Raw genomic sequence first — 24349 nt, forward strand, 5'->3', positions numbered from 1 at the left:
CGGAAGTCGGCTCAAGTCATTCCATTTGTCCTACTCAGCTCAGCCCGGGCTTTAACAGCCCTGTAACCAGGGCCACAACCAGTGCTGGTGACTGAACTGTCCTTCGAAGCACGCTTCTGGGGGACCCACCAAGGAGTAAGACTGGAAATGGATAGAGATGGGGTGGACAAGGAAAGTCAGGAGGGTGCTTATGAATGCTTTACACATGGCTGGACTTTAGTGGAACCAAAATAGCCCCAGACTGGAATCTGATCCACATGCCAGTGGCCTGATGCTGGCACAGGGGTAGGAGGAGGGGGGCTCAAATGAGCATCTGCTCCATGTATGAGGAATGTGGAGGGCCAAGGAAGGAAGATCCTGTGTCTATATGTAAGCATGGATGGGTGACAGAGCTGGGTGTGGTGACACGCATCTTTGCTCCCAGGACTCAGGAGGCAGGCCAGCCTAGTCCACACAGTGAGTTTTTCCCTGATGGCCAGTGCTACATAGAGAGAGCCTGCCTCAAAAACCCAAAACAAAATGAAGAACCAATGACAAAGTGCAACAGGTGTCTTTCCCAAAGCACTTTAATGCACGCACCAACCCACGGTCCCTGCCTGCTGGCTGGGCAGGAGGAGCCAGCCTCACCTGGAGGCTCCCGCGGCTTCCCGTGCCCAGTGTGCCTTCCCACTTCCATCAATAGGTGAGGGGTGTGAGGATGAAGAGACGGTCTTCCTCTTTGCGGATCCAGCGCATCAGCTTATGAATGGCACTGACGGCCGATGCCTTGGTCCCCAGGGGGCTGTAGCACATGTAGAGCTCAAAGGCACCTGTCACCTGGAGGAGGGGGCAAAGGGTCATCACCTAGAACAGGCATGCCTCCTGTGGCATCTACCCAGGATCCGTATGAAGACCAGTTCAGCTAGAGCCACCTTACCCAGGCTAGGAGGTTCTCATTGGGGCCTGTATAGTAGATGGTCTTGAGTGGGCGCGAGGCATTGTGGGCACGGCTGTGCAGGTACTGGTAGAGGCCCAGCAGCCGTTCCTGTTCCTCTTCACTGGTGTATGGGGCCTCAATTTCAGGACTGCAGATGGAGAAGTGGGTTCAACAAAAGAAGGCCTGTCTTCTCTGGAAATCTAGAAATATCTGTTTCTGGACAGGGAGACTGCCTGTTTGCCCCAAAGGCAGGGTATTGTCTTCTGAATACAGAAGACCATCCAGGAGAGACTGGAGCCCAGCGCCCCCTTGCTGGGTACAGTGACCCTTCCTTGGAGAGGCTGTTTCTGAGTTTAGGTATCTAGCAGGGTAGCAGGTCTAGAGTGGAGGAAGTCAAGCCGGGGGAAAAGTGGGAGGAACAGGAAGGGGTGGGGGGCAGACGCTGCCTTATCTGCCCAGCTCCTTTACTGTAGTGGGGGGTGGCGGTGGCAGTGGGGGTGGGCAGGCTCTGCATCCTGGCCTGGACTAAAATGACCCAAAGGCATAATTACTATAGGACAAAGGACATGGGAAACCAGTGTTCCAGCCTTTTCCCCAAGTTGTTTCTGGCCTTATGAGTACTGACGTAAAGAGGTGTATGCCTGCCGAGCGTTGTCAGAGTCAAACAGCCTCAGCATAATGGCATACTCTCAAAAGAGTGTGGTCAGATTCAGAGCCGCGTCCTAGGTCTCAGGACCAACTAGCCTCCCCCATCTCTGCATCCTTGTCTCCCGGAAGCAGTGCCTCATCTCACCTGGTGAAGAGTCCTGAGCTTTTAGACTTATAGAGGAAGTGGCGAAGGTCCGGGATGCCCACTTGGGAAACACTGTAGTAAGGTGTGCGCAGCGCCTCCCGCAGGGCCAAATGGGCTCCCCGCTTTCGAAGGCGTTCCTGGAAACGCCGGCGACAGTCAGAGACTGCAAAGAAGTCCTCACGGTCGGTAGAGATCAGCAGCAGGCAGAGGTCGGTGTCAGGTTCTAGGTAAGAGATGTGTGCGTGGAAGAAGCCAGCCGCATTGAACTTTGGCAGGCACACGGGGGTCCATGCCTCGCCCTCACGGAAGGATGAGGAGGAGCTAATGAGGTTGAAAAGCAGGTGCAGGTCGATGGGATGCAGGAATTGGTCCTTGCGGCGCACGAGCGCCACCAGCTGGTTGCGAGCCAGCAGGATGGAAAAGACCAGGCTGCGAGCACGCGCCTGCTGCAGGCTGGCACTCACCGTGTCCCGCACGGCCGCTGCCAAGGGTAGGCACCGCGCCGCGCCCATCAGGAAACTGGGGTCTCGAGCCATCAGCTGCAGCAGGTTATCGGTGATTCGCTCCGAGCCCGAGAGCAGGCGCCGCAGGTCGTAGTTCTGCTTCTGCTGGAAGATGTGGCTCAGCTGCGCCCCGGTAAGAAGGCTCAGGATCTGGTAGTAGATGTACAGTAGCTCCTGCGCCAGCTCCTGGGCCGACTGCCTCGTGCGGGCCACCGCCACCAGCACCAGAGGACTCCGGCGCACGAAAACTACCTTGTAGCCATCTGAGGGTGTGGGGAGGGGGGGGGGTCAGCTTCAGCCCTCCTCCCAGAAGCCCTCCCGGATAGGCTTACCAAGTGGGCACAAAGCTTCACTTTCCAAGGTTTTCTTGCTGGGATCTCTGAACTCTGTAGGGGCTCATCGGTACTATTAGCCAGTCACCCCACTTCCCTGCCATTTGTTTCACAAACTGACTTTCACCGACACACAGAAAGCTCTTCAGGAAAATACATTCTTTGTCTGTTTGCTTTTTGAGAACGCCTCGAGTAGCCCAGGTTGACCTAGGCTTGGCTAACGCAGCTGAGGCTGATTCTCCTGCCTCCCCCTCCCAATTGCTGGGATTTACAGGCAGATGTACATCATCAGACCCGGCATTTTATAGTAAATGCTAACTCAATTAGCAAGGGATCTGGGCTAAGGGTCTGGAATTAACTGTTGGTTTTTTTTTTTAATTTATTCATATTTTTGTCACTGCCCCAGGAAGCTTTCATCCTTTCTTGTGGCAAGCCTCTTGTCAGAGCTGCCCTTGGCTCTCACCATGGCCCCACCACCTCAGGAGGCCTGTATTGTTATTCTATGTTCAGTAAGAGCATGAGGTTCAGAGAGATGGGAGGACTTTACTCTCCGGCAAATAACACGACCCAGCTTTCTAAGCGTGTGCGCGTGTCTGAAACTTGGTATGACTAAACCCTGCCACTGGAACCTTCCCCACAACCCTCTTCAGGTGACTCACCTGCATGGATGGAGCGGATGGCATTCTTGTCTGCTTCCAGGAAGGACACCAGGGCAACCATGACACCCATAGTGCTGGAAAGTGCTTCCTCGGACCCATAGCGAGAGTACACAGGCTTTCCTGCCTCACTCAGTACAAACACATGCTTCTGGTGGAGGCGCCATGCCTCGGTAGCATCCTCCTCGTCTCCTTCAGCTGTGCCCTCCTGGGAGGGCTCTGTGCTTGCCCGTCCAGCTGCCCCCTCGGGCTCCAGCCAGTCTTCAGAGCTTCCTGGCAGCATTTCCTCCTGCAGGTCCCGGGCCACACCTGTCAGCTGGGTGCTTAGCTCACTGAAGTCCTGGCTGATCTGGCGCATGTCTGTAGGCAGTGGCGGGGGACTCCCAGCATACTCTTTGGGGCTGTCTCCAGAAGCTTCCCTGTCTTCTGATTCTGTCAGGTCTTCATAGGAACGGGCATGGACAAACATGGCACCCTCCTGCCCAGCACCTGCAGACCAAAAGCACTGGTGCTCAGAGAGGCAGCTGATGGCAGACACTCAACAAGGAGGTGCCTAGAGTGTCACTGCCTGTCTTGATGGTGGCCAAGCCACTCCTCCTGCCACTGTCTGCCATGGACGCTAACCCACAACTTAGGGGCCTGTGGTCTCACGGCAGCAATGGAAGTCGGTATCAGTCTGCCTCTTTGAACCCTGGCCTATTCCAAACACACTGGCCTTTATCCACCTGCACTTTGGACCCCTCAACACTTACTTACCTCAGGAGCTCTGCACCTGCTCTCCACCTGGAAGGCACCCCCATCTCCCCATGCGGGGGAGTACTTGCCACGTTTCAGCTCACAGGAAAGATGTAGTTGCTTATACATCTGAACTTCAACCCCAGACACTGTCCTTTTCCTTCTTAGACTTCCTCTGGAACCCTGACCAACGACTGGTCACTACAATAGCATCCCCCAAGAGCATGAACTTAGCTATTTACCCTTCCCCTCTATGGGGGAGGGCTGCCACAGCCCCTGACCACTATTAGACTGTGGCTTCTCTGGGACAGGGACCATGGCAGTCTTCTTTTACTTTTTTTGTTTGTTTGTTTGGGTTTTTTTTGTTTTTGTTTTTGTTTTCTGAAACAAGGTCTCTCTGTGTTAGCCTTGGCTGTCCTCCTGGAGCTGCTTTGTAGACCAGGCTGGCCTCAAACTTACAGCCATCCGCCTGCCTCTGCCTCCCTAGTGCTGGGATTAAAGGTATAAACCACCACCTGTATTTATTTATTCATTCTTTTTTCCCTCTGTGATGCACGAGGTAAGTATTTGACTAGTGAGCTAAAGCCCTACCCCCATTTTGTCTCCTTATTTTGGAGATATGCTCTCACTATAAATGGCTAGCCTCATATTATGTAGCCCCAGGCTGGCCATGAACTCTCACCAAGCTTGCCTCCGCCCATAGGTGCTGGGACTACTGGTGTATACCACTATGCCCCGCTCTTCTTTTTCTTTTGAAACACAGTTTGAGATTTTATTAGAAGATATTTTAAGAGCTGGAGAGATGGCTCAGAGGTTAAGAGCACTATCTGCTCTTCTAGAGGTTGTGAGTTCAATTCCCAGCAACCACATGGTGGCTCACAACCATCTATAATGAGATCTGGTGCCCTCTTCTGGCACACAGGCAGGCAGAATGCTATATACATAGTAAATAAATAAATGAAATCCTTTTAAAGGCTTTTTCTTTTTTTTTTTTTTTTTCTTTTTTTTTTTTTTTTTTTTTTGTGTGTGTGTTTTGAGACAGGGTTTCTCTGTGTAGCCTTGGCTGTCCTGGCCTCCCTTTGTAGACCAGGCTGGCCTCGAACTCACAGCGATCTGCCTGCCTCCGCCTCCCGAGTGCTGGGATTAAAGGCATGCGCCACCACGCCCGGCTTTAAAGGCTTTTTTCAAGACAGTGTTTTTCTATGTAATAGCCCTGGCTGTCCTAGACTCCCTCTGTAGACCAGGTTGGCACTGAACTCACAGAGATCCACCTTCCTCTGCCTCCCGAGTGCTGGGATTATAGGTGTGCACCACTATGCCTGGCATAAATAAATCTTTTTTTTTTAAAGCTATTTTATCCACATGGTTGTGGTGGATCCCTTTAATTCCAGCACTTGGGAGGCAGAGGCAGGTAGATCTCTGTGAGTTCGAGGCCAGCTTGGTCTACAAAGTGAGTCCGGGACAGCCAAGGCTACACAGAGAAACCCTGTCTTGAAACCCCACCAAAAGACAAATACCTAATGAGTGACTAAGCAAGTGTACAAGTGAGTAGGAAGGAGAGAGTGACTATGACCCCTACTCCCCACCCGCGGGCTTGGCTGTTCCACTAGTCTCTGGCTGGGGACTGCACACTCTTCACATACCTGGCTCTGTTCCCTGGGTCAGTCCTGGCGTAGGGCTCTCAGCTCTCTCCACACTCTGGCCATTGGAAGGAGCCAGTGTGCCATCGGGGCATTCGCTGCTTCTCTTCCTCGGCATGTCAGCAGCCATCTTTTGGGCCGTCCTATGAGGTTTAAGGGGGAAAAAAAAGGCATCTAGGAGGGTAAGGGAGTAAAGTGCACTGGCGGAGACATCGGTGTAGTTCGCAGTAATAAGGTTCTTACCACGACCCCACTTCTGAGTATTCTCTCATAAAACTAAGTTTCAAGTTTTCTTCTGGATATGATGGTTTATTCCCCTATCCCAGGACTCAAAAGGCTGAGTCAGGACAATTGCCCAGAGTACCAGGTGGCTGTGACTACAAAGTAAAATGTTGTTTTAAAAACTAATATCTGAGCTGGGCATGGTGGCACACTCTTTTAATCCCAGTACTCGGGAGGCAGAGGCAGGTGGATCTCTGTGAGTTCGAGGCCAGGGTCTACAAAGCGAGTCCAGGACAGCCAAGGCTACACAGAGAAACCCTGTCTCAAAAAACAAAACAAAACAAAAAAGACACATGCATTGCAGAAAACTTGGAAACACAGGAAGTATTAAAAAATGTCATTCATTTCTCTACATTTAAAATTATTTATTTAGAGGCTAAAGAGATGGTTCAACAGTTAAAGGCACTTGGTTTTGCAGATGACCTGGGTTCCATTCCCAGTGTCCACATGGTAGCTTACAACTGCCTGTAACTCTATTTCCAGTCGGACCCAGGCAAGCATACAGTGCACATGCACAAACACAGGGGCAAAACACTCTTACACATAAAATAACATAGCAAATCTTTAAAATAATTTAAAAATAAGAGCCGAGTATTGGTGGTGTTCTCCTTTAACCCCAGCACTCGTGAGGCAGAGGCAGGCAGATCTCTGTGAGTTCAAGGCCAGGGTTTCTCTGTGAAGTTCTGGATGTGCTGGAATTCACTCTGTAGACCAGGCTGACCTCAGAGGTCCATCTGCTTCTGCCTTCCCAGTGCTGGGATTACGGGCATGCACCACCACACCTCTAAGGCTTACATTTTTGAGTACACAAAATCTATCATGGATTTAGAAGCATGTTTTTTGTTTTTGTTTTTGGTTTTTTGGTTTTTTGAGACAGGGTTTCTCTGTGTTAGCCTTGGCTGTCCTGTACTGGACTCCCTTTGTAGACCAGGCTGGCCTCAAACTCATAGAGATCCACCTGCCTCTGCCTCCCCAGTGCTAGGATTACAGTTATGCACCACCATGCCTGGCTTCTGTTTTTCTTTTTCTCTTAAAGGTTTATTTTATGTACTTGTATATGTGTGTATTGTGTATACCTGTGTGCAGCTATATGCACCTGTGTGCAGGTGCGGACGGTAGACAAGATCACCAATCAGGTGCCTCACGTTTTCTCAGCTAATCCGGGAGCCAGCAAGCTCAAGCAACCTTCCTCTCTGTCTCTCTTGGAGTTGGAGTTGCAGGATATTTGTGAGGTGCCTGGCCTGTTATGTGTATGCTGGATCTCAACTCCAGTCCTCGAGGTTTTGAGAAAACACTCAATGACTGAGCGAACTCTCCAGTCTCTGTCTGGTAGGAATTTGGAATAGCTTGTTCCTAGCAGTGGTCCATCTCAGTAAGCTAGTAAGCATCTTATAGCGCTGCCATTTCAGAACACTGCCTTTCCACATTCCAGGGCATGAAAAAAATGCAACTAGAAGATTATGTATAAGCTAAGAAATACCTCAGAGTCAAGGCTGCCTAGAATTAGTGTTATAGCTGGGGGGGGGGGCTGGGAAATGTGGAGACACCTGCTAAGCAGCAGGTCTCTGCCACAGCATCTCCACTTGTTTCTTTCTTTGTTTCTTTGTTTCTTTCTTTTGAGGCAGGGTCTCTCTGTGTTAGCCTTGGCTGTCCTGGACTTGTGTTGTAGACCACACTGGCCTCGAACTCACAGCAATCCACCTGTCTCTGCCTCCCGAGTGCTGGGATTAAAGGCGTGCGCCACCACGCCTGGCAGGAGCATCTCCATTTCTATTCTCTCTGAAACCCATTGCATCCAGACATTTTCTACCTCCAAGACCAACTCACTCCATCCCTGAAGTGTAATAGAAACCCCTGACATGGGCTCCTTCTCCCCCACTCTGCACCCCTCCCTCCTTCCCTTTCCAGCCCTTGTCCTATCTTCTTCAATTTTTACAAAGGGTCTCACTTTGTGGCTAAGGCTGCTCTGCTGTTCTGAGGTTCACTATGGAGTAGAGTCTGGATTTGAACTTTAGGGGATCAATTTGTCTCTCCTCCTAAGTACTGGGATTCCACGTTTATGCCACCAACCTTGGCTGACTTTTCCTCTCCTGAAGCACTTGGCTCTTGGCTTCTAGGATACCACTCTCCTTTTTTTTTTTTTTGGTTTTCTCGAGACAGGGTTTCTCTGTGTAGCCTTGGCTGTCCTGGACTCACTTTGTAGACCAGGCTGGCCTCGAACTCACAGCGATCTGCCTGCCTCTGCCTCCCGAGTGCTGGGATTAAAGGCGTGCGCCACCACGCCCGGCTCCACTCTCCTTTCTTGGTTCTCCTCCTGACCTCATGCACTTCCCATCCGAGCGTTTTCTACAGCTCTTACTGGAAAGGCCCAGAGTTCAGTACTCGGTTCCCTTTTCTGTCTTCACTTCAGTCTCATAAGTTACCTCTACACATTAATGGATCCGATGTTAGCTTTAGTCCCATCTTTTTCCTGATTTACAGGTGTGCACATGTAACTGTCTAGTTTGTTATCATAAGTTATATGCCCCAGACCAACTTCCCAATCTATCATCTCTTTTTTTTTATCATCTCTTTAAAGAATGATTCTCTCTCTCTCTCTTTTATTTTTTTATTTTTTTGATTTTTTTCAAGACAGGGTTTCCCTGTGTTGCCTTGGCTGTCCTAGACTTGCTTCGTAGACCAGGTTGGCCTGGAACGCACAATAAGGAATGATTCTTGCTGGGTGTGGTGGTACACACCCAAAATCATAGCACTGGAGACAGAGGCCAGAGGCTCGGGAGTTCAAGGTCATTCTAAGCTACAAAGCAAGCAACTTTGAGTCCAGTCTTGCTGTAGCGAGACCTTGTCTCAAAACAAACTAGTGAGGAGGGTGGTTAGAAGGATGGCTCAGCAGTTAAAAATATTTACTGATCTTCTGGAAGACCCAAATTTGGTTCTCAGTTCCATGCTAGGCCCACAACAACCTATAACTCCCTCTCCAGGAGCCAGATGTCCTTTTCTGGCCTCCACAGGCATGCACACTAGTGGCAATATGCAGAGGAATTTTACTTCAGAACATGGTGGCGCATACCTTTAATCCCAGCACTTGGAGCGGAGGCAGAGGCAAGTGGATCTCTGAGTTCAAGGCCAGCCTGGTCTAGAGCGTGATCTCCAGGCCAGCCAGGTACTACGCAAAAACTGGCAGCGTATGCCTGCAATCCCAGTACTCTGCAGATGAAGGCACAAGGGGCCAGGAGTTCAAGGGCATCTTTAGCTAGCACAGTGAGTTCGATGTCAGTTTGGTCTGTATGAGGTGCTGTCTTATTGTAAAAAGCACAAAACTAGGCACTGTGGTTTAGGCCTATAATCCTAGAACTTGATAGGCCAAAAAAGGAAGGATGCTGAAAGATCGAGGCTAGTCTGAGCTGGAGAGTGAGGCCTTATCCGCCAAACAGACAAACAGTAGGAGATGGGGGCTGTAGCTCAGTTTGATCTATAAAACATGACATGGGGACACATATCTGTAACTCTAGAGGGAGAGGCAGCAGCTTGGGATATGTAAGAACCTATCTTTAAAAAAAAAGCAAGTGAGCAGCCAGTCGTGGTGGTGCATGCCTTTAATCCAAGCACTTGGGAGGATGAGGCAGGTGGATCTCTTGTGAGTTCAAGGCCAGCCTGGTCTACATAGGGAGTCCTGGACAGTCAGGGCTACAGAGAGAAATCCTGTCTCGAAAAACATAAAAGAAAAAAAAAAAAGCAAGTGAGATAAGATGTACAGTGGGCAGAGGCTGCCGTGGTGGCACATCTGTAGTACTGGCACTTCAAAGGGTTTCTATAAAAGAGTATCACTACCAGCCATGAGTTTGGCCATTCTGAGCTACAGGTGGATTCAAGGCCAGCCTAGCTACAGAGTCTCCATAAAGTCAGGGGCTGCTTAGTTGATAGAGTGCTTGCCTAGACTGCATAAAGCTCTGGGTTAGAACCCTGCGCTGTCTAAACCCATGTACGGGACTGGGGAGATAGTCCAGTTGTTAAATGCTTGCCTTGTAAGACTGAGGACCAAGTTGAATGCCAAGAACTTCTGTAAAAAAACTGAGCATGGTGGCACTCTTATAACCCCAGCACTGGAGAAGTGGAGACAGGGAAATCCCTAGGCCTCACCAGGGCCAAACTAGCCTTACAAAATGAGTTCCAGACCAATGAGAGACGTTGTCTCAAAGAACCAAGGTTGGGCTAGGCTGTGGCGGTGAGCCGCTTTAATCCAAGCCAGGGCTACAAAAAGAAACTTTGTCTCAAAAGCAAAAACAAAATAAAAAAAAAACCTAAAACTAAACAAAAAAACAAGGTTGGGCCAGCCTGACTGATCACCAACACTTGTGGCCAACTTAACAACTTTGAGTTTGATCTTGAGAACTCCCATGAGTCATATTCTGACCTTCACAAGCCTCCCACCCCAAGTTTAAAAAAAAAAGTTTAAGCCCGGTACACCCCAGCACTTGGGAGGCAGAGGCAAGTGGATCGCTTTGAGTTCAAGACCAGCCTGGTCTACAAAGTAAGTCCAGGACAGCCAAAGGCTGCACAGAGAAACTCTGTCTCAAAAAACAAAACAAAACAAAATAAAACAACAAAAACAAAGCAAAAAGTTTAAAAACAAACAAGCAAAGTGAATAACACCTAAGGAATATCACCTGAGAAACGACATTTTAAGTTGACCTGTGGCCTCCATATGCACACACATACATGTATGTACATAAACACACATAGATACAAAAATCCACAGGCAGGGCTGGAGTGATGACTTGGAGGCAAAGAATATTTTGCTGCTTTTGCAGAGGACTATAGTTCATTTCCCAGGATCCACATTGGGTGGTAACTCTACCTCTCAGGGGACCCAATGCCTTCTTTTGGCCTCCTCACGCACCCATACACACTCTCTCTCTCTCTCTCTCTCTCTCTCTCTCTCTCTCTCTCTCTCTCTCTCTCTCTCTCACACACACACACACACACACACACACACATTCATATACACAAATAAAAGCTAAATCCTCAAATAAATAGGTGACATGCCCGTAAATCTCAACTCTTGGGAGGTGAAGGCAAGAGGATCACAAATTCAATTTCTTCAACTATAAAGCCAACCTGTGATATATGAGACTCTGACTCAAAAGCAATGAATAGGGGGCTGGAGAGATGGCTCAGTGTTTTGGATCAGAGCAAGTTCTCCTCTTAGAGAAGACCTGGGTTTGAGTCCCACCACCTCTGTTAGGCAGATCATAACTGCCTGAAACTCTGGCTCCAAGGGACCCCATGCCCTCTTCTGGACCCTGTGGGTACTATACTCACATGCACAACTCCCCCTTCCTCCCCCCCCCCCCCGAAAATATATACAATTAAAATAAATAAAATCAAAATCTTAAAACTGGCTGGGTATGGTGGCATATACCTTTAACCCTAGAACTTGGAAGTTTGAGGCCAGCCTAATCTACAGAGCAAGTCCAAGACATCCAGGGCAACAGAGAGAAACCTTATCTTGGAGGGAAAAAAAAATCTTAAAAATGAGAAAATAATAGTGGGAGACAGTAAGTGGTGGTTCCTGATAGACTGTCTGGCTTTCACAGGATAACTTATCAATGTTAAATGCCTATATCCAATAGTTGATCATTTCTTTTTTGTTTGTTTTGTTTTTTGGTTTTTCAAGACAAAGTTTCTCTGTGTAGCCCTGTCCTGGAACTCACTGGTAGGCAAAATTGGCTTTTAACTCAGAGATCAGCCTGCCTCTGCCTCCTGAGTGTTGGGGTTAAAGGTGTGGGACACTATACCCCCCACGCCGGGCTCAATAGTTGACCGTTTCTTATGGAATTCATGATTCTCTGCTTGGTCCAAGCCACCATTATCTCTCTAGTAAATTACTGCCACAACTCCCTAACCAGTCCTAATTCGCCCCACCGCTTCTATCTTTGCACGCAAGGCGAGCCTCGTCAGGTCATGCTATTCCTCTGCTCACAACTCTATAGTCCCATGTCAAGTAGCAAGAAGGTCAACTTCCTTCTAAGGCACGCCAGGCCGCCTCAGCATGTCTTTATTCCTTTGTTTCTCTGAGCTTATTTTCTTTTGTTTTTTTTTTTGTTGTTGTTGTTGTTTTTGTTTTTTTTGAGACAAGGTTTCTCTGTGTAGCCTTGGCTGTCCTAGACTCGCTTTGTAGACCAGGCTGGCCTCGAACTCACAGCGATCCGCCTGCCTCTGCCTCCCGAGTGCTGGGATTAAAGGCGTGCGCCACCACGCCCGGCCTGAGCTTATTTTCTAACCTTTCTTCCCACCCCTCCCCCCCTTTCTAAATCAGCTCAGCTTATCCTGAACACCGCTCCCCTTGACCTTTGACCTTTCTCTACTCACGCCCTAAGTCATTTATACTCCTTCCTAGTGTCCAGTACACGATTCATTCCCTCGATTCAGGCTGCTGCCGGAGTCCCTTATCAGAGAGGCCTTCCTGCAATATATCTGCTCACCCTGGTTTTTTTTTCCCCCCCCTAGGTTGAAGGTCACCCTGTGGCCTGCTACATCAGAGACATATGCAGAAGGAATGAAACCGACATTTAAACATAAAGGGCTATGAAGAATGCCCGGTTCACGTGTACCTGGGGTCAGGCAAGGAGCCTCTTGCCTGTGGAAACAGCTTGTCTCTAGAAGTGTCCAGGAAAAGCAGCTCTGTAGTTAGAGGAACTGGTTTTACTGGTCTGTTTTCTCACTTATAAGATGGCATGGAATAGAGATGTCCTGCAAGCAGCCACTCTTGATTTGTGGGGTGGTGAGATTAAATGTGATGGTAAGTGTGACCTGGCTACATAGAGCAGGCATATCATATGCTCTCTGTGGTTATTAGCACGCTGTGGCTGTTCTTAGCATTCGGGTTGCATGATTGCATTCACACACAGATCCAGTGGTCTCTGTCCTGCAATTGACCCGTTGAGGATTTGCTCAGGAAGCCCAGGCCCGATGAATAACCTGGTGAAACAGACTTCTGACCTTAGGAAGCCAGGCGAGCTCTAGTTTGAAGGGACCCCCCCCCACCCCTACCTACCCCAGGATGTCAGGTCAAAGAGCCATCCATGGGCCTCACTCTGAGTACCAGGCAAACTGCTGTCCACGGGCTCTGCAGCAGCAGACACAGGCTGCTAGTTCTCTGCTTGCTTTTAGCTATCTCTCCCAAGCCTGTTGACCTCCTAGGTCTGCACAATGCCCTCTCTCTGTGGCCTTGTGCTTCTGACTTCAAGATCCAAGAAAGTTCTACATCAGCCTCACTCCATTCCGAGGGCCCATTCCCTCAGGTCGCCTTTTGTGCCTCTGAGTGTTCAATGAGCTTGGTGTTTCTGAGTGTACCCAGCATGGTACCTGCATGGGGAAGGCAGCAGGGTTAGCTGTCTAGAGCTAGCAGACTTTTTTTTTTCCTTCTCACAACAATTCTTCTGCTATATGGGATCACATAGCATCTTTATCCTCTCCAAGGTCAGCCTGGGGTTCCAACCAAAAGGCCTGGAGCAAACACTCAGGCAGGAAGTGCTAAAGGTAAAGCCTACCTCCAGCCGCCACTGGAACTTTAACTTTGCAACTGACATTCCTGGGAAGCTGGGCCAGGACCTCAGACCAGTCCATTAAGTCCCCCAGGGCATGCAACTTTTCCTAGAAGAGCCTGTGAGCAAAGTCACCAAATTGGTGTTATTCCTCCTTATAATGTGCCTCCCTCCCTCCGAGGGGAGAGTCTTGCAAAAGCCCCTCCTTACTGGCTCCACCTTGATCCTTCTTCCTGTTCCGAGGACCTGCTTCACTTTGGTCTTGACCCCTTTGGTCTATCCAGGAGGACTATGCCGAGAGGGCTCAGTTGTGGCTGCTTCACCACAGGATGCCCGCTCTACACTGAGCCTAGCCAGATCCTGGTCACCTCTGGAGGCCACTCCCCTTCCTGACAAAGGCTGTTCACATTTCCAAGCAAACTCTAGCCTAGGAAGGCTTGGCTCTTCTAGTGTAAGGGCATCCTAGCTATCTGAGACAGAGGACCTTTTGAGAATGAAATCCCAAGCGGAGAGCCTTCCATGAAGTGCCTGGTTCCACCACCTCTCTGTTGCATTTCAAAAGAACTCTGAGGGCCAAATATGTCCGAACTGGGGGTTGGTGTCTTATCTAGCTACTGCTGCCTATGGGACGTTGCCCTCCCGGCCAAAGCATGAGTTTCCACCTCATCTATAGTATTGTCCATCTGGGGCCAGCCAGTTGAAGGACCCCCAAAGAAACGCAGTACTCCTATCGGGGCAGTGGAATGGCTGGGACCCCCCAGTTTTCAAGCCCCTCCCTCTAAAGATGACAGCTTGCCCGCCTCTCGCCGCCCCCCAGGCCACGTGGGTTGGCAGTCGAACTCACCTGTTTCTTGGGGGAACACAGGACCTAGCGAGGGTGCCAGTCACTGTCCTCTGCCAGACCCCTGGGGGGATATGAGTGTCCACTCGTGCCTGGCCTTAGGGTGCAACTTCGCGGGGCTACAGCCCCTGGAGGATACAGACATGACCACAGCGGAGAAACCGATCTCTCCCGCTGACCCTTAAGCGGTCACCGGTGCAGGAAGACAGCTTTCACCGGCCTCTGGTGGCGGAGGCCCGGTTCCAGCGGCTTAGCCAGTCCCAGCCCGCCCCTGCGTGCATTGTGGGAAATGTAGTCCGTGGCCTTCCGCAGCCTAAATCACTGCAGGAGCGGTTCCGGGCTTGAGCCGAGCACCAAAGGCTGGATCTAACACCGGTCCGGGGTTGCCTCACCTAGCAACACCTTTTTCCATGTCTTAAAGGTCGGTCCTCCGCCCTTGCCCCCTAGAAGTTTACCTTTAGAGACGGGAAAGAATCTCAGTATTTCTCCACTGATCGTCGAAGAACAATTTATTTATTTTAAAGATTTACTTATTATGGCTACAGTGTTTCACCTGCATGTACACCTGCGGGCCAGAAGCTTCAAAACTCAGTATAGATGGCTGTGAGCCACCATGTGGTTGCTGGGAATGAACTCAGGAACTTTGGAAGAGAAGCCAGTGCTCTTAACCTCTGAGCCATCTCTCCAGCTCCCCCCCCCCCCCACCTCGTCCCCCGAAGAACAATTTAAATTGAGGGAGTTATATAAATGTCATAAATGAGCACAGCCACACTAACTGTAAAAGACGTGGACGTGTCGAATGGTGCACAAATTGTTGCTTAAAAAACACCTCTTAGGACTGGAGAGATGGCTGAGAGGTTAAAAGCACTGTATGTTCTTCCAAAGGTCCTGAGTTCAATTCCCAGCAACCATCTATAACGAGCTCTGGTGCCCTCTTCTGGCCTGCAGGCGTACACTCAAGCAAAACACTTTAAAAAACAAAGACAAAACACCTCTTAGCCGGGTGTGGTGGCGTAGGTCTGTAATCCCAGCACTAGGGAGGCAGAGGCAGGCGGATCTCTGTGATTTTGAGGCCAACCTGATCTACAAAGTGAGTCCAAGATAGCCAAGGCTACACAGAGAAACCCTATCTTGAAAAATGAAAAAAATAAAAACAATGACGACAACAGCCACAAAAACACCTCTTGAACTCAGTCCTAGTATATTATTATAAGGCTCTCTAGAAGGCCCAGGTCTCAATGCTTAGCATAGACTGACCTGGGGAGCTTTAAAAAAAACATCAATGCGGACTGGGCAGTGGTGGCACACACCTTTAATCCTAGCACTCGGGAGGCAGAGGCAGGTGGATCACTGTGAGTTTGAGGCCAACCTGGTCTACAAAGCGAGTCCAGGAAGCCAAGGCTAACACAGAGAGACCCTGTCTCAAAACAACAAAAACCAAAAACCGGGCCGGGCGTGGTGGCGCACGCCTTTAATCCCAGCACTCGGGAGGCAGAGCTGGGCGGATCGCTGTGAGTTCGAGGCCAGCCTGGTCTACAAAGTGAGTCCAGAACAGCCAAGGCTACAAAGAGACCCTGACTCGAAAAACCAAAAAAAAAAAACAAAAACCAAAAACCACACACACACACAAAAGCCTGGACACCACCCCTAGAGATTTTTACTTAATTGGATGAATGTGGGAAACTAGGCATTGGATTTATTTTTTAAAGCTCCTGGGTGATTTCCAAGGGCAAGGAACCACTGCTTGTAATTTCCTAGATACAAAGTAACAATAACAGGAAAACAAGTTTTCCCAGAAGCTATTCCTTTTGGAGGATAGTTTGAAGAAGAAAATCAAGGAATTACAATAGTATTAGTCATAGTTTCTCTGAAGCAATTTGAGCACTTTGTCAGCTTCATGGTTAATTATCCCAATAGTTCTGAGAGGAAGGACAAAGTCGGAACCAGGATTCTCTCTTGCTGTTCAAGCAGCCTTGGGTGGCGAGTCTCCTGTCTCCTGAGAGCCTTTTCTGTAGAGGAGGAACCTGGGGGAGAGCTGTCCCCCTCTCGGGTTACTTACTGGGGGCTAACTATTACTCTATTACTCCAGCTCACAAGGCCATTACTCTCAGTCCCCACTGCTAAGGACAGAGCTCTCTCCTTTTTAGGGGTGCTCTTAGATGGCCTCTCTCTCCCTTCTTGCTCACCCCTTATATGAGGTGGCCCTTGGTCCCCAACACAAGCCCCTCCTTGCAAAAGGCCGGGCGTGGTGGTGCACGCCTTTAATCCCAGCACTCGGGAGGCAGAGGCGGGCGGATCGCTGTGAGTTCGAGGCCAGCCTGGTCTACAAAGTGAGTCCAGGACAGCCCAGGCTAACACAGAGAGACCCTGTCTCGAAAAACAAAAACAAAAACAAACAAACAAACAAAAAACCAAGCCCCTCCTTGTACCCATTGACAAGCCTTTCCATAAACGCCCACAGGTCCTTTTACACACCCTGGCCCTACACCCTCCGGGTCTAACTCTCTCTATGTTACAGAGAAGATGTGACATGTCCTTGGAGTCCTGGGTCACCAATTTGGATCTTCCTTTGCATCGGCCTCATACTTATCAAAAGACTTAGACAGCACTACTCAAGGATGGGCACCTTACCTTTGCACTCTGGCTGCAACCAAACGCCTTATTTGGAAGTCAAAAAAGGTAACCTTCTGGTCATCATCTATTCTCTTCACTTCTTACCACCTACTATCTGGTCTCCTGACGTACAAGGGTCTCTGCACACTATCTCCTTCCTGAGCTCTCTCCTTCAGGTAGCAGTGACAGAGGATGCCACCTTACCTTTCAGACATGCCCAGCTGTCAGCATTTCAAACCTCCTCCTCAGGCCAGTCTTGGGGTATTCCTCATCTCATTCTTTTGTTTGTTTGTTTTTGTTTTTTGTTTTGGTTTTGTTTTTGAGACAGGGTTTCCGCTGTGTAGCCTTGGCTGTCCTGGACTCGCTTTGTAGACCAGGCTGGTCACACAGCAATCCACCTGCCTCTGCTGGGATTAAAGGCGTGAATCACCATTCCTGGCTCCTTATTCTCAATTTTTGCACTGAGACCCTAGAAAAGCCACTCCATCATCCCACACACATACGTGAGGGCACACTACTTCACAGAGGCACAGATGGCAGTTTCTTCCTATATGAGGGGGTCTGAAAGACGGGATACACCATAGTCTTGGACACCAAGGTGGCTGAGGTGCAGGCCCTCCCAGCCTGAACCACAAATCAACAGGCTGAACTAACTAAAAGCTCTGACCTGTGCCTTACCACTAGCAAGGGGACACTTCCTCCATCTCTACACAGACTCCAAGTATGCCTTTTCTATCATCCCCTCACACACAGCCATATGGAAAGAATGCGGACTGACAGCACAAAAGAGAGGCTCAGTAACTAACCCAGACCACAGCACGGCCATGCTAAGGGCCTCCCATCTTCCCACTGCCAGTCCCACCAAGTGGACAATGCCATACTCTCCAGGGTAGCTAACTGCCAGTGAGGTGGTTAAAGCCTCTCACACTCCACGAGACATCCTCACTTTACAGCCCAAATCTTCTCTACTTTTCCCTATCTTCACTATCGTCCTCCCGGCCCGCCACAGATTCTATCCTGTCGGCACCAGCTCTTTCGCCATAGTATCAGCCTTTGTCTCACTTTGTTAAGGCCCATCTGCAGCTTACCCCTGAGGATCTGTCCCTTAAAGGGCATCACTGCCCTTTTCCCACTCACTAGGCCAGGGTATCTCTCCAGGGGACAGACTTGCGTGTGGGATGTGGAGTGTTTTCTGCTGGAAACAGACTTGTGAGAGAACAGGTGATGTTTCTTCCACAAGAAGAGGGACCGCCTCTTGCAGGGGGCATGGTCTTTGCCAACTGAGTATGAGCCCAAAGCAGGAGGCTGGGTTTTTGGTCTTGGCATAATTTCCTGTTGTTTGGCTGTTCACTGCTCCTAGGGAGGACTGCTTTAGCTGCTGCTCTGAGTTCTGGTGGCCTTTGTGGCAGTCACCTTTGTTGAATTCCTGGTTTGCTGTTTAACAAGTCTGCTGGAATCCTGCCAACTAGACCAGGGGAATCGCTCCAAGGAACTGAGTCTAAAAAGGTCTACTTCTTCTGTTCCCATTAACCTCTTTATCTCCAATCTAGGGTAGGTGGGTTGGAAGGGAGGTATAACCATTAAGGAACCCCAAATAGGGGGCTGGAGAGATGGCTCAGAGGTTTAGAGCACTGACTGCTCTTCCAGAGGTCCTGAGTTCAATTCCCAGCAACCACATGATGGCTCACAACCATCTATAATGTGATCTAATGTCCTCTTCTGGCCTGCAGGTGTAATGCAGAGCACTGTATATATAATAATAAATAAATCTTTAATAAAATAAAAAGAACCCCAAATAAAGTAGGATTGAAAAGTTCAAAGCCTACACTTTCTGAGTCAGTCTTGTTACTACCACTGCTACTAAACTCAACGGCATCCCCCTGGATACACTTCTCACACCTTAAGCCCTTTGCTCCTGATTTTTTTTTTCTGTTTTTTTTTTTCCTTTTGGTTTTTTGAGACAGGGTCTCTCTGTGTTAGCCTTAGCTGTCCTGGACTTGCTTTGTAGACCAGGTTGGCCTCGAACTCACAGCAATTTACCTGCCTTTGCCTCCCGAGTGCTGGGATTAAAGGCATGCACCACCACACCTGGCATTTTTTTTTTAATATTTATTTATTATTATGTATACAGTGTTCTGCCTGCATTTCTGCCTTCATTCCAGATGAGGGCGCCATATCTCATTATAGATGGTTGTGAGCCACCATGTGATTTCTGGGAATTGAATTCAGGACCTTTGGAAAAGCAGACAATGCTCTTAACTTCGGAGCCACTTCTCCAGTACCCTCCCCTTTTTTATTTTGGTTTTTGAGACAGGGTTTCTCTGTGTAGCCTTGGCTGTCCTGGACTCACTTTGTAGACCAGGCTGGCCTTGAACTCTCAGAGATCCACCTACCTCTGCCTCCCAAGTACTGGGATTAAAGGCGTGCTGCTCTGGAAATTTTGAAACAGTGGGATGAATCTTCATTTTACACTTAAACTCCCAGAGGTCCTTGCTCTCTTAAACTTCAGAAGACATGGAGACTGCCTTCAACCACAGAAGAATGAAGCCTCACAGAGTTGACCATGCTTGACCCTACTGGACTGGGCTGTGGTCCTGCTCTGTTTCTGGGGTAGTTCTTACATAAGGATGTTTAACGTTCAAGAGATTCCCACTTCTAACTAACAGCCCATTCTAATAGGAATTTAGAATTCAGGAAATTGCTCCATACCAGGCTGTCAAAGGCTTATCCAGTTCCCTATAACTAACTCCCTTCTCTATCTCTCCTCTACTGGGACTTATATCCTATGCCTGTTCTCTTTATGACCAAAAGGAAGCTTACAGAGCTTGCCCATGATGGTCCTGCAAATACCATGAGACAGATCTGGGTAGTCCTAATGCCCCCTTTTATCTTTACATACAGGTAGGATCCTTCCACCTCTACATTCAAGACCATGGGACAGCAGACAGAAGGAGGGTGTCACTGGCAAACTGCTGTGCTATGACCTGTTCAGGAGACACGCAGTGTGCGTGATCAAAACAGAAGGATATGCCCCACTCTTCTAAGATCTAGGTATAGAAAAAATAGATGTGATCCAACATTTATCAGAGGTTTTCCCTCCCTAATGTCTCTCCTCTTGGATGACACTGATCCCATCTGTCTGTCCTCATGATCACTCCATCTCTCTTTTTAAAAAAAGATTTATTTATCAATCAAATATACACAGTGTTTTGCCTGTATGTACACCAGAGGAGGGCACCAGATCTCATTATAGATGGTTGTGAACCACCATGTTGCTGGGAATTGAACTCAGGACCTTTTGGAAGAGCAGCCAGTGCTCTTAGCCTCTGAGCCATCTCTCCAGCCCTTCCACCTCTTGTTTCAGACCTTATATAGCGCCATAACTCATACTTAATTATCTATACACTTGGGTACAGTCTGGTTGGACTTTGGAAGACCCTCACTTACTTCACCTAAGACCAATCAGCTTAAAGGTTAGATGATACTTTGTCTAACTAGCCAAAAAATGTAATATGGCTTTGTGTGGTTAGCCAATTTGTGTTATTGCCACCTGCCCACTCCCCCATCCCCCCCTCCATCTTCTGTTCTTTGTTTTCCTATAAAAGACTGCCCTAAAAACAGGTTGATGTGAGCTGGGCGTGGTGGCACACGCTTTTAATCCCAGCACTTGCGAGGCAGAGGCAGGTGGATCGCTATGAGTTCAAGGCCAGCCTAGTCTACCAAGTGAGTCTGGGACAACCAAGGCTACACAGAGAGACCCTGTCTCGAAAAAACAAAAATAAAAACAAAACCAAAAACAACAACAACAACAAAAAAAACCAGGTGGACGTCACAGTTTGGTTCCTGAGTCCTTGCTATGGCTCTCATTGATTAGCTTGGAAAAGGCATTCTAGTAAACCATCAATATCTATCCGGGACTGATGTCTGACTGGTCTGTGTGGCACTTCTTGGGCTCTAAGAGCATCAAGAAGGCTGCTGCTGATCCCTTCAGTTGTTGCACCTCCTGTTTGCTGTTTGGCTGGACTGCTGGAATCCTAAAGACAAAGAGCAGAATTGCCCCCAAGGAACTGAGTCTAAAAAGGTCTACATCCTCTGTCCCTACTAACCTTCTTTCTCTCCTACATAGGGTTGGAGGGGTGGAAGGCAGGTAGAGGCATTAAGGAACCCCAAATAAAGTAGGTTTCAAAAAAAAAAAATCAAAGTGCTGGGCATCAGCATGCCTTTAATGTGGGAGGCAGAGGGAGGCAGATCGTTGTGAGTACACTGCGAGTCCAGAACAGCCAAGGCTAAACAGAGAAACCCTGTCTCGAAAAACCAAAATTAAAAAAAAAAATCAAAGCCTGGCTGGGCAGTGGTGGCGGCATAGGCAGGTGGATTGCTATGAGTTTGAGGCCAGCTTGGGCTACAAAGTTTGTAACAAAACTTACGAACACACCAGAAAATACAGACCCATCTGCACACACAAAGAGACAAAACTTTCCAGACAACCAGAAACAGGTGGGGGAGGCAACACCTTGCTTTTTACCCTGGAAAGGAAAGTATTTAGGTCCTCTCAAAGCCCTCCGTGCTTCAGATCAGATCCCACAGAACAGAACAGAGGTTACTCACCAGAGGTCTCTGCAGATACTTGCTGCTTTTCTCAGCATGGCACTGTGAATCTGAAAGCACGACTTAGAGCCTTCCAGTACCTCAAGGTGTATGCCTCCTTAGGTAGGCCTTCAGCCTCAGCATCCCAGAGCGAAAGATCCAGCTTTAGAATGTGTGTGGGTGAGTCTGGGCATGATGGTGCATGCCTTTAATCCCAGCATTTGGGAGGCAGAGGCAGGAGGATCTCTGTGAGTTCTAGGCTAGCCTGGTCTACAAAGAGAGTCCAGGACAGCCAGGGCTCTGTGTAACAGATAAACCCTGTCTCAAAAAACAAAAAAACAAGCTGGTTGTGGTGGTGCACACCTTTAATCCTAGCACTCGGGAGGCAGAGACAGGTGGATTGCTATGAGTTCTAGGTAGGCCAGCCTGGTCTACAAAGAGAGTCCAGGACAGCCAAGGCTACACAGAGAAACCACTGTCTCGAAAAACCAAAAACCAAACCAAACCAAACCAAAAACCAACCAAACAACAACAAAAAGAATTTGAGTTGAGTGGTTTGATCTCTCTGGATCCTCCAGAAAATGTCAATCCCACCGTTGAGAATAAGACCACTACTTCAATTTTTAGAACTAAATCTTTTTATTATTATTATTATTATTATTATTATTATTATTATTATTATTATTATTTTATTTGTTTTTGTTTTTCGAGACATGGTTTCTCTGTGTACCCTTGGCTCTCTTGGACTCACTTGTAGACCAGGCTGGCCTTGAATTTACAAAGATCTACCTGCGTCTGCCACCCAAGTGCTGGGATTAAAGGCGTGGGCCACCACGCCCGGCTTAGAGCCAAATTTGAAGCAAGCTTTATTTGATACCATCCAGGCTTCCCAGAGAATGGCCATGAATTACATGTCTGGTGCTTATAAAGGCAAAACCTACAAGGCTTTGTACTTCCACCTTCATCCAATTGGAGGCGAGCATACGTACTGAGGAACTTCCTGCCTACTACCTATATGTGATCAAGTACGTCTTGTGCAGTTGGAGCTACCAACCTTTTTTACAGAAGTGCAAACACGTGGCTTATTACCTTACATCAGCAACATTCCAGGAACTTATCTGTCTGTGGATAAATGGGGCTCACAGGTTTATGTGTCCTTGGGCAAGTGAGCTTTCAGGTTAGAGGCATTTTTGTTTTATAGATCTCTTAAGCACAGTAATTCAAACTTAAAACATAACTTTAGCCCTAATGACACCTTTTTTAAAAATAATGTATACAGTGCTCTACCTGCAAGCCAGAAGAGGGCATCAGGTCACATTATAGGTAGCTATGAGCCACCATGTAGTTCCTGGGAATTGAACTCATGACTTCTGAAGGAGCAGCCAGTGCTCTTAAATGCTGAGCCATCTCTCCAGCCCCTCTCATGACACCTTTAATCACAGCACTGAGAGAGGCAGAGGCAGAGGCAGGCATATCTCTATGAATTGAAGGCCAGGCTGGTCTCCATAGTGCATTCCAGGATGTTCAGCGCTACACAGAGTGACCCTGTCTCAGAAAGCAAAACAACAAACCCACCAAAACAACAAAAACCCCAAACCCCTCCTTGAGTTAAGCAAGATATGGTGGAATATACCTGTAATCTGAGCACTCTAGAGACGTTGGCAGTAGGAGAGCAGTCTCTACTTTCAGGCCAGATCAGGGCACACAGCAAGACCTTTATTTTATGTTGCTGTGTGTGGGTATTTCCCCATGTATAGTGCACATATAGCTGTAACATGTGCATGCCTGGTACCTGTGGAAGTCAAGAAAAGGTCATCAGATCTCCTGAAACTGGAAATGCATGGCTGTGAGTCACTATGTGGTGCAAGAGCAATCAATGATTTTTAACCTCTAAGCCATTTCTCAATCCACCTTGTTGCTGGGTATGGTAGCGCAAACCTGTAATCCCAGCATTTGGGAGGCAGAGGCAGGCAGATAACTGTGAGTTCGAGGCCAGCCTGGTCTACAAGAGTCCAGGACAGCCAAGGCTACATAGAGAAACCATGTATCAAAAAAACAAAACAAATCAAAACAAAACAAACAACCCCCCCAACCAGCTCCAAAAGACAAAACAAAAAATGTTTTTAAAAAACAAACAAAAAAAGTGAGGCAGGTGGGGGAGATGGCTATGTTGGTCAAGTACTTGCCAAGCAAGTGTGAAGAACTGAGTTTGGCTCCTCCACATTGGGTAAAGTGTTAGAGATGCCAGCCCCCATGTATAATCCCTGGTGCTGGAGTAGGGTAGAAACCAGCGCTCCGCGCTTGGAGCTTGCTGGCCCCAGCCAATCTAGCTGGATTGGTGAACTCCAGCTTCAGCCAGAGACCCCGTCTCAAAAAATACTGTTAAGGACGTGGAGGACAGCTTTGTTGTTAAAAGGGGCCAGCTTCTCCTTACCCAATTGTGTGGCAGACTAGCAGTGGGCCAACTTCCCCTATGCCCCTTACCCCATTATGGGATGCCAAGGCTGGGAAAGCCCTGCTTGCAGTTTCCGCCTTTAAAAAACCGTGTATTCTAAGGAATCCCGGCCCCAGCTTCCTCAGCCTGTGGGGAACAGGTCGGTGCTTGTTCTAGAGCAAGATCAATAAAAAAAGAACCTGTGTACATTGCATCTGGCTGGTCTCTGGAAGTCTGCGGAGGTTGCGTGACTTGGGCACTTCAGTAGTATTGAGTTTAAGCTACAACACCAGGTTTTATTCGCCAGGGCCATACAGACATGGCACCAGGTGGCTCGGCCCAGCTGGCCTCTCGCAATGTAGACAATCTATCTCAGAACTTGGGAGTCAGCTGTTTTAAGATCATTAGCTGGTAGATTCTGGAAGAAGGTTACAAATTAGAAGTTATTTTGTTTCCTTTTCCGTTAGAGT

At 48.5% G+C, this 24349-nt stretch overlaps 1 protein-coding gene across 4 annotated transcripts; it reads right to left on the bottom strand.

Annotated features, from left to right (window-relative positions):
- Nucleotides 1–548: 548 nt before the first annotated feature.
- On the bottom strand, nt 549–21498 carry MON1A (MON1 homolog A, secretory trafficking associated). Of its 4 annotated transcripts, none has more exons than XM_084752682.1 (6): nt 21467–21498; nt 5579–5718; nt 3204–3689; nt 1710–2475; nt 917–1064; nt 549–816 (listed from the first exon to the last, which is right to left on the bottom strand). In XM_084752682.1, the coding sequence occupies exons 2-6, from the start codon at nt 5703–5705 to the stop codon at nt 676–678; spliced, it is 1668 nt and encodes a 555-aa protein (XP_084608808.1). In that variant the 5' UTR covers nt 5706–5718; nt 21467–21498; the 3' UTR covers nt 549–675. The 4 variants fall into 4 exon arrangements, with proteins under 4 accessions (XP_084608808.1, XP_084608809.1, XP_084608811.1 ...); XM_084752683.1 differs by lacking the exon at nt 21467–21498 and adding an exon at nt 14249–14526; XM_084752685.1 differs by lacking the exon at nt 21467–21498 and adding an exon at nt 13411–13433.
- Nucleotides 21499–24349: the final 2851 nt, after the last annotated feature.

This window comes from Acomys minous (genome assembly GCF_964271855.1).
Source record: "Acomys minous genome assembly, chromosome: 13".
Lineage (NCBI taxonomy): Eukaryota > Metazoa > Chordata > Mammalia > Rodentia > Muridae > Acomys > Acomys minous.